Source organism: Budorcas taxicolor, chromosome 3 (genome assembly GCF_023091745.1).
Source record: "Budorcas taxicolor isolate Tak-1 chromosome 3, Takin1.1, whole genome shotgun sequence".
NCBI classification, from domain to species: Eukaryota; Metazoa; Chordata; class Mammalia; order Artiodactyla; family Bovidae; genus Budorcas; species Budorcas taxicolor.
This window is the reverse complement of record NC_068912.1, coordinates 6661527-6672422: the sequence shown is the minus strand read 5'-3', so window position 1 is coordinate 6672422 and position 10896 is coordinate 6661527. Positions and strand designations below refer to the sequence as shown.

The following is a 10896-nucleotide window of genomic DNA, read 5'->3' as shown; positions in this document are numbered from 1 at the left end:
CATGGATGGTATAATAGTTCTAACCCGAAAGAGGAAGGACATTAAGTGTCAGCCCGAAAGGAAGCCCACAAACTGTTGCTGGGCCATTTCCTTCTAGGAGGCAAATTTCCTTGACATTGTTTTTATAGACAAATGAATAAACCCGTGTTTTGAAGCATTGTACACTTCTTATTTCCTTTCCTGGAAGTTTGAAACCTGAGATAGCCTTAGAGACAGTAAGCAAGTTTATATTTTCTGTATGTCTATTTGGCAGGAGGATATTTCTGCCCGTTCACTTTGCTTTGTTGCGTCAGCCCTTTCTTCCTTATCTCTTGCAGAGGATGGAGAGCCAGAAGGAGGCTGAGAGGAGCTGGTATTACAGACCTGTTATCTGATTGGCTGGACGGTCGCGGCTGGGCTATAAAAGAGACCCCTACAGGCTTGGGAGGGAGACGCTGGGAGGATTCTGACAGTATCTTTACCGGAGAAAAGGCAAAGTGCGCTCAGAACAGAAGCCCCAGCTCCTCCTGCAGCACTTCTTTCCTATCGTGAATCCCACACTACACAAGATGTGCAAAGGACTGGCAGGTCTGCCGGCTTCTTGCTTGAGGAGGTAAGATTATTTTCAGCCACTGAACCAGACTGCGTTAAACTTTCAAATAGACTTTAAGTTATTTGCATGTTCTACTTCCTAACCTGGTTCTTTGGGTTTAGAAACAACGTGATGCAGAAATCTTCAACCTCCTAGCTTTAAAACTAGCTAGAAATTGTGGCTTAGGGAGTGTTCACTCCAGATTTTGGCATCCTATATGTTGTTTTCTATGACCTTGATCTAGAAGACTCTTCTAATCTTCTAACCAAGCTAGTTCTAATTAAGGACTGATATGAGGTTTTGGACTATGCACAGTGGTCTGTAATATCGCTACCTGTGATTACTGCTATTTGACTGTCACTGAGGCACATGAAATCATGGGTCTGGGCTTTCTGATGGTATATTAAATCTCACTTTGGGGAGGATACTCTGGACTGAAGTTTGGCTACGTCACCAGAAAGGCACTGTGCCATTTGTGTGATGCTCCAGCATCTCTCACTCTCTGTTCTTAGAAGCAAACGCTACAGTAAAATAAGAGTCTCAAAACTAGATCTCCCTTATCTCTTTCCCTGCTCTACCTCTGGAAATGCCATGTGGTTGTCAAGTACTGATCATAACCCATCAGCTAAGGGTTCTGTGGAAAGTCTCACCTTAAAGACATTGTTTTATCAATTTACTGTCTCTTGATTAATAAACAGACAAAGATATGCAGCTGCTCCTATGTCTTTGCCTTTTAAAAAAAAAAGTACAAATAAATGCTTTCATAGGATGCTCATATATTAGCTAGTTGAAAAAATACAAAACTAGTGTCTTTCACATTACTTAACCTTACAGTTAAAGGTAAAAAGTCACTTTATAGGTATACTACCCCTTTTCATGTTCCTCTGCAAATAGAAATCACTTGAAGTTTTAATTTAGAGTTATCTCAGAAAGCACACTTTTTAAATACAATCCTAAGGCGTTTGCCTCCTGTCATTCAGGAATATTAAAAATGTTCCTTTTTTCCCCATTCTTTCGTGGCTGCTTTCAAATGAAGCAGGAGGGTCTGGCAGAGAGTGCTTATGAAAACAGTGGCTCTGACCTCCATCATTAATTTTCTGAATTGAATAGAGCAAATCAATCTAAGCTTCGGTTAACTCAGATATAAAATTAATCATACAAAACACAGGAATGTCAGGTGAAAGTTTTGCTCTGGTAAATATTTTAGGAGGCAGATAAGTAATTGCTCTAGAGCTTTACTCTCAGGAGCTCAGAGGCTAACCTGGGGAGGTACAGTGTATGTCAGCAGGGTACACTGCTCTCTCCTTCCCTCACTGGCGAACTGTGAATCATCTTACCCAGCACCTTCATTCTCACATTGGTGCCTGAGGCTCCAGAGGGAATGGGAAAGGCTCAAGGTCACACAGGTGGTGGCTGGTGAAGTGCAGATCACCTCCAGTCTTCTTACTTCAGAGGTCGCTGGAGTCATTTTGGTTTTTATTTCTTTGGTTGTATTCTGTTATAAGGACAAGTGTAATGTATTTGCTAAGCATACTTCCAGGTCTTCATGAAATGACTCCGTATCGGTCAATAACTGTCAGATCTCAGCCAGACCTGGCACATGGAAATATGAGATCACAATATGCTTACATCATCACCTTAGGCTTCATGCTTAGATTTTGCGATTGTTAAGAAAGACTTTGTATCCCATGAGCAGCGGGGGAAACAGAGAAAGGAGAATAATCTTGGGGCAGGGGGTGGAGAGAAAATACTGTTTTAAGGGCAGCAAAAGAACATAATGGATTTCAAACTTCCTGGAGAAATGCACATAGATAAGGCACTAATATATTAGTAGCCATCCTAAAACGTTCTTTTATCCTTGTGGCTTTATTTTCCTCTAAGTAGAAACATTTAGTCATTCAATTAGTCATTCATTTCCTTCAAAATGACATTTTTCACTTTAAAACTATGTCTCCACTTTTACAGAAAATGAGATCCAAGCAAAAGAACAAATAAAGAGTGAGAAAGCTGAGCTAAAAGCTTATTAGAAGGCCCTCCTTTTTTAGTAAGTCATGTGCACTGCCATACCCTAGCTACCTATTAAACAGTGGCCATAACCTGGAAGCTTTGCTCTAGTCACGAGCTTCAGTGATGACTCTTACATGCTTCTCCTTGTTATTGTTTTTCAGTCTTAGATGTCCTTTGTAGTATAAATATCCTTAGAGTGTAGATATTTCAAAGGGAAGCAGGAGAGTCTTTAGAAGCTAGCCTGCAGGAGCTCAGGTTTCAGCCTGAGCTTTCGAGTTAACCACCTCATTCCCCCCTCCTCTCTGCTGGAGCCACTCGTGTATATCCCATAACGTGACTTGCTCACTACATCCAGGCTGAAACTGAACAAACCTTTAATTCCTGAGATGCTCCTACATTCCTCTGCTAACAGTGAGGCAGATGGAAATAGCAACCACCCTCCAGAAGGTGGCATGCAACAACCAGATGCCATACTTCACGCTTCCCTGCTCTTCATTTCCTAAAACTTAGAAAACCGTCAAGTTTGCATTATGTTTCTCCTGAAGATACCTAAGTGTTTCATTGGTCAAAATGACAGGGTTACAGGTAGACTGAAGGGTCAGAAATCCAGTTACCAATGAAGGAGGCTGTGCTCCAAGTTTTGCAGTGAGTCATAGGAAGAAGCAGAGGTGGAATCTCATTTTCCTGAGAGTTCCTGCCAGCCTCAACTCCTATTTCCTAAGTAAACTGCATTTGCCTCTTTACTAGTAATGGACTCTGAACTGTACCAATAAGGTATCTTTTTAAAAGAACTGAGTGTCATTATTCTGTTTCTCCCCCTTCTTGTGTGCAGTGCAAAAGATATGAAGCATCGGCTAGGTTTCCTGCTGCAGAAGTCAGATTCCTGTGAACATAACTCTTCACACAGCAAGAAGGACAAAGTGGTGATTTGTCAGCGGTAAGAGAAAAGGCTTTGGCGAAGAGCCACTGAGTATTAACTATCTGATGACAGAGATGCTCTGCGAGGGAAAAAGAAGCTCTGTCTGTAGTTAACCTAGATTTGGATCATGAAGGCATCCATCTTCACAAAGATTATGGTTGCATTTGAAATTTCCATACATCTAGTGGAAAGATTGCCCTATTCAACAACAGGTCTCATGATGAAAAATAAAATCTCTGCCTTTTATTCAGAATCTTAAATGTTTTGCCCCCATTTTATATCTTAACATTCAAATTATCCTTTTTCTCTAATGTCTTTAGGGTGAGCCATGAGGAAATAAAAAAATGGGCTGAATCACTGGAAAACCTGATTAGTCATGAATGTAAGTATGACAGCTTCCCACCATCTACCACTCCCCAAGATGAAGATAAAGCATGCTGGGTAGACAGGTTATTTCATAGTACACTTGATCTGATAGGAATTACAGAAAGGCTTGGATTTCTCCTAAATTTCAGGCTCAGAAAAATTAGTCCCCTTAAAATTTTACCATACCCTAGATCTTTGTGGTATACAATGGAAAGCTCATACATAGCCCATGTGGAAAACCATCTTTCTCACCACATCGAAAAAGGGCAGAGGAAAAACTCCAAATAGTTAGATTTCTTTCAGAACTGACCTCAGTTTCTCTTCCCAAACTCACTTTGGCAACTAGGGGCAGCATAGGTATCTCAGAAGCATAAAATGTTCCCGAAAGAAACTTTAAACCTTGAGCAAGAAACACTAGGTATAAATGGTATCCAATAGATATCAAACATAGATTAAAATTATCTGACCCTCAGTAATCCCTCCAGCAGGGGAGATAGGGAACTATTTGAACCAATGCTTTCTTTCTTTTTTTTTTAATTTTTTATTTTTTTTTATTTTTTTAATTATAGTTTTTTATTTTTTTAATTTTAAAATCTTTAATTCTTACATGTGTTCCCAAACATGGACCCCCCTATTTCTTCCCTCAAGTATCCCAGCTTTACTTGCAATACAGTGTCCACCGGTGCAATGACAGCTGTGGTCCTTTCTCCTCTGTCACAGGTGGGCTGGCAGCTTTCAAAGCTTTCTTGAAGTCTGAATACAGTGAGGAGAACATTGACTTCTGGATCAGCTGTGAAGAATACAAGAAAATCAAATCACCCTCAAAACTAAGTCCCAAGGCCAAAAAGATCTATAATGAATTCATCTCAGTCCAGGCAACCAAAGAGGTAAGTATACATGGAAGAGAACTGTATAGATCTTAAAGAAACTTTCTAGACATTCAATAACATGGATCCTTAGATGATGTGAGTTAAAGCTACAACAGTGGAGCAGGTTATTACAATCTTGACAGCTTCAAATAAGTTCGTTAAGTAAAAAGCTTTTTCATCTAAATGACTCAGATTATCTCCCTTCATGAATTTGCTTTGAATGAATCTTCCCAGTTTGTGAGAAATAATGGGAGATATTTCCCTGGGTTCTCTCACAGGCGCCAGGGTGGAGCCAAGTGTCCTTTTATTCACTCCTGAGGTATAGAGGGTGCACACTCATACAGAGCTAACAACCTCCCATCCTTATGGGGTAAAATGTATAATGGACCTTTGGCCTCTGCCCCTCAGGTAAACCTGGACTCTTGCACCAGGGAGGAGACAAGCCGGAACATGCTGGAGCCCACAATAACTTGCTTCGATGAGGCTCAGAAGAAGATTTTCAACCTGATGGAAAAGGATTCATACCGCCGCTTCCTCAAATCTCGATTCTACCTTGATTTGGTCAACCTTTCCAGCTGTGGGTCAGAGAAGCCGAAAGGAGCAAAGAGTTCCACAGACTGTGCTTCCCTAGTCCCCCAGTGCGCCTAGTCCTCACTCAGCAGTGGAAGGCTGAGATGCCAAGACTATGCCTGGAAAACTCGAGGCCAAATATTGATCTTTATTAAGCACCAGTGCTTTTTCCACATTGCAGCCTAGTGTTCATGCTGCTGGCTATGTGTGAGTCAGTCCCATACAAAAACTAGATAACATTTTGGTATTCATCAGGGCAGGACCTCATCCCAGTCTAGTTGTCTCAGATTTCTTTTAGTGTGCCACGTGAGCAGATATCCGAATAAGGGCCTTGTGGGTCTGGATTTTCAAAGACTTGGCAGTTCTCTCCTGCCAACAGTGTGACCTCAGATTGGTTGGTTCGTGGTTGGTACACTTCATGTGACATTCACAGGCGCATGTGTTCTGTTAACCAGTCTTGAGATGTTTAGATGGGGTTGATCTATTTCATGTATCTCTGTGTGTGCATGTGTGTGTATGTATATGTATATACACACACATATATACAAACTCGCAGTCTGCCTATATGTATGCATGTATACATACATATATATTTCTGCAAGAATAGACAAGAGAGACCCGAGGTGCTCATAATTAGACTGTGTGAATATATTTACATGCATGTTCTGATCCCCTGTCTTTCACTCTGCAACTCAACACAGCAAACTAAACCAGCTGCCTGCCGGCTACAAAAGGGATGCTAACCTATGGAAAGCTGATTCTGTAAAACTCCATGAGTTCTTACTGGAGAAGCATGGACTTCATGCTTAATTTAACCATCGACAGCTTCCAAGTTGGATAGTATTCTAAGGAGAAAACATTAAAAGATGTTATGTCTGTCTGACACAGTGCTGTCTTGGTTGTCACTAATGGCACTTTTAAGTCCCCGAGCTGCTGGCCTCCCCTTCTTTGCCTGGGTGCTTGATGCATAATAGCAGCAGCCAGGTTGATATGGAGTTGGAGAAACAGTGCTTGAACTGAATGAAGAAACATAGGTAAAGCCTTGCCAGCTCTACCTACTATAAGATGCTGGTTTAGTACGGGCACAGAATTTAAAGGTTAAAGGTTAATGTTCTTATCCCGTACTCTTTTTTCCTCTCTTGATTAAGGTGCTCTTCTCTTTTTGTTTTTCCCTGAGAACTTTAGCCATTAGATGAGGCTCCTTATTTCATTGGGGTTGTTTTTCCCCCATAATGGCTCTAGGCTATATACTTGTTCCTTGTAAACCAGCATCAGGGGAAATATTACATTTTATAAGGGGGGAACATGTTTTCACAAACTGAAAAGCCCACATAAATTTCCCTTTTGAAGGTGGAATCTGGCTCATTGAATCCCAAACATCAGGACTAACAGAGCCTGAAAGCATTTCATTTTAGGCTCTGAGATGAAATGAGAGAGAAAAGGGATAAAAGAAAAAAAGGATATCAATTTTAAAACTACTGTTTAGAATTTTCCAAGGCACATGAAATACTTGAAAATGTCTCATTTATGTTATTTATGATGTTTTGTGTAATGTTTTTATTATTGTATTGTTTTATAAATGGAGGTGCGAGATATCACCTGAAGTATTAATGAATGGCCAGGAAGTAATTTTCTTCTCATTCTTCTAAAATTGCTGCCTTTGAAGTGCACACACATTCATGCATGAACACTGCACTGATTCTTCCAGTATAACTTACAAACATGGACACCTTTGTGGTTTTTAAGCCAATACACTGGGCTATAAAATGAAGACATTGGAGTATGTGTATAAAAGTCTCATTGTATTAAATTTATAGGTTTCCTCAACTGTACCCTTTCTATATCTCTAGCAGTTTTGCTTTCCATGCCTCCAGAGTTTCTCATCAGTGTCTCTTTCTGTTATACACATTTCCACCCTTTGTCTCTAATTAACTCCAGGATCCAAATGTGTAACTCTGTCGGTCTTGCCCTATTAGAACTGTCATGATTTTCAGACCGTATCTGTACTCAGACTGCTGTCTCACCAATAGGCAGGAAGGTCATTCTGAATGAGAAGTAAATTATTTTATGTAATACATTTCTCAAGTGTGTTTTTCCATTGTATTTCCTCCTTATTTCATCACTATTTGGCATGCTGAGCTTACCTGCTCACAGTCCATGGACAGAATACTCCTTCCATGTGCATGCCTATTTTTTTCATCATGTGCTTTAACAGCCTCAGAGCAGATGCTTCCAGTGAAACACACACAATAATAACGGTAAATAAATACTTCATGCAAAACTATCTGCTTGCAAACACATTAATGATCCATAGAGACATGTTATGAGAAATAATAGCAGAGTGTGGGGGGATTGTAGAAAATGGCTAATAACCAGGTTTTTATCTCTCGCATGCCAGCTCTGGGAAAGAAAGTGGAAAATGAAAATTGTTTATGTCTTGGTTCCTGCCACTGCTCTGTCTGCCTTTATTCACAGAACTGAGGCAAGCTTGGCTTCAGAGACTTTGCTGAGCAGATTTGGCGGTTTACTTGCAGGTCCTCAGTAAGTTCTCAAGGGATAGAGTTCACCTCCCAGAGTGAGTGGCACTTGTTCTACCTCCATTTACTGCCTGACTGAGAGAAGAGGGAAGCAGGAGGGGACTGAGGAGGGGCAGGGGAGCTACAGATGACTGATAAATAGACCCTTGCCAAAATGGCTCAGAATGCTTTTCTTGTTTTACACATTCTTTTCCCTAGAAAAAACGTCATAGAATATTCACATTGACAGTCGTAGGTATTGTCGTGAGACCTCCCCCCTCCCCCTACCTCTCTCATGCTTACAAGGGTTAGGGACAAAGGGTCTTATGCTATTTTGAGGAGTAGATCCTCTTAAAGATCCGATGAAGACGATGAACTGTATACTAAGAAAAATACCCAAAGAAATCCAAACTCCTCATAAATATTTAAAGGAAACTCTTGCAACTGCAAAATGCACAAAACTGTCAACATTCTCACACACTCTAGGTGTGTCAGACTCTCACAGAGAGTGTGAGGTTGCAGTTCATACAACTTAACATCAGAAGGAGAAAAACAAAACCCAATTAAAAAATAGGTTGTGACAGAGCCCCTGTTTGGCAGAACACAACAAAATTTTGTAAAGCAATAATCTTTCAATTAAAAAATAAAGTGGGAAAAAACCCACACTCACACACACCCACGCACACACCCACAAAGTGTCTAAAAATATAAGCTGTAGATCTGAGCAGATGTTTTCCAAAGAAGACAAACAGATGGCCAACCGATTCATGAAAAGATGCTGAACATCAGTCATGGTCAAGAAGATGCACATCAAAACCATGAGATATCACCTCACACCTGTCAAAACGGCTATTATCAAAAAGTTAACAAGTTTTGGTGAGGATACGGAAAACAGTGGGAATGTAAATTAGTACAGCCAAAATGGAAAACAGTATGGAGGTTTCTCAAAGAATTAAAAATGGAACTACTATACAATCCAGCAAGTCCACTTTTGGGTATTTTCTAGAGAAAAAAAAAAAAAAAAACCCGCTACTTTGAAAATAATGTATGAACCTCTATATTCATTGTAGCACTATTAACAATCATCAAGATATGGAAGCAACCTAAGTGTCCATTAATGAATGAATGGATAAAGAAGATTTGGTATATAAATATACAGTGGAATATTACTCAGCCACAAAGAAGAATGGAATGTTGGCATTTGCAGCAACATGGATAGACCTAGGGGGTACTATGTTAAGTGAAATAAGTCAGACAGAAAAAAGCAATTTCACTTATTTGTGGAAACTAAAAAGCAAACAAACAACAACAACAGAAGAACCAAAACAGAGCAAATGAATAAACATAACAAAACCAAAATAGAGTCATAAGTGCAGAGAACAAACAGGTGGTTGTCAGAGGAGAGGTGGTGGGGAGATGACTAACATAGGTGGGGGAGATTAGGAGCTACCAACTTCCAGTTACCAAATAAATGAGTCATAATTCAGTCACAGGGATGAAATACGCAGTGTAGGGAATATAGTCAAGAATAATTAATATTTTTGTATGGTGACAAAGATGGTCAAAATGTACAAACTTTCAGTTAGAAGATAAATAAATACTAGAGATATAATGTGTGTACATGCTAAGTTGCTTCAGTTGTGTTCAACTCTTTGTAACCCTATGGACTGCAGCCCATTAGGCTCCTCTGTACATGGGATTCTCCAGGCAAGAATACTGAAGTTGGTTGCCATTTTCTTTCCCAGAGGAGAAACGTAATGCACAACTTGATTGATATAGTTAACACTGCTGTAGGTTACATATGGAAGACAAAAAGAGGATGAACCCTTAGAGTCCTCGTCACAAGGGAACATATTTTCCTTTTATTTTGCATCGGTATAAGGTGGTGGACATACACTAAACTTATTGCGGCAATCGTTTCATAATTATGAAATTTAAATAATTGTGCTATACACCTTGAACTTAAACCAGTGCTTGATGTCAATTATATCTCAGTAAAACTGGAAGGCGCTGATTCATTTAAAATGACTATATTTAACAAGGACCTATTGTATAGCGCAGGCCACCCTAATCAATGTTGTGTGGCAGCCTGAATGGGAGGGGCGTTTGGGCAAGATGGACACACGTATATGCACGGCTGGGTCCCTTCCCTGTGCCCCTGAAACTATTACAACATTGTTAATTGGCTGACTCTAACACAAAATAAAAAGTTAAAGAAAACTGGAAGAAAAATACATGAGCATATAGGTATATGTACCTGTGTGAGTGAGTGCTATCGTGTCCGACTCTTTGAGACTCCATGGACTGTAGCCCACCAGACTACTCTGTCCATTTTCATTGTTCACTTAAAAATATCATGAACAATTTCCCAAGGGTATAGCCATCTACCAATTATTTCTAATATAGCCTCATTAAATTCCATAGTTTGAATGTACCATATTTGATTCAAAAAGTTTTCACTTTTAATTGATAAAAATGGATGTTTAACAATGATCTATATTAGCAATGTATAAATTAACAATAATAAGCATCCTCGTACTCCATCCTTATATGTTGGTATATTCAAAGATGGAGTCCCAGAAGAAGGATAGGATCACTGGGATAAATTAAAATAAATAAAATTTAAAAATTAATTAAAATAATAATAAATAAATAAATAAAACAAAAAAGAGTAAGTACATTTTAGGTGTTAAAAATGCACATTCATTTGAACAGTATAAAATGTGTCAATTGCCCCAAATCTTTATGGCATTAAATAAGTCATAATGCCATATTTACCATAATGCCAGGATTACCAATCTGATGGGATAGAGGTGACATCTTGTTGTTTTCACCTGTGTTGTCCTAACCGCTCATGAAGTTGAAGACATTTATAAAATTTCACTGCCCATATCTACATTTTGCTACTGTTCCTATTCATTCCAAACTATTTTGATTTTCTTTTTATTAATAGCTAAGACCCTTCCCATAAAAATCAGATTAATTTTCTGCCTACTATATTTTTTATAATATTTTTCTGCCTCCGTTTATGGTATCTTTTGCAAGTGAAAATGTTTTACTTTTTATGAAACCATCTGT

General features: G+C 39.2%; 1 protein-coding gene across 1 annotated transcript; it reads left to right on the top strand.

Annotated features, from left to right (window-relative positions):
- The first annotated feature begins 495 nt into the window (after positions 1-495).
- On the top strand, positions 496-5380 carry RGS4 (regulator of G protein signaling 4). The gene is made up of 5 exons (XM_052637519.1): positions 496-592; positions 3411-3515; positions 3818-3879; positions 4584-4750; positions 5141-5380. The coding sequence occupies exons 1-5, from the start codon at positions 549-551 to the stop codon at positions 5378-5380; spliced, it is 618 nt and encodes a 205-aa protein (XP_052493479.1). The 5' UTR covers positions 496-548.
- Positions 5381-10896: the final 5516 nt, after the last annotated feature.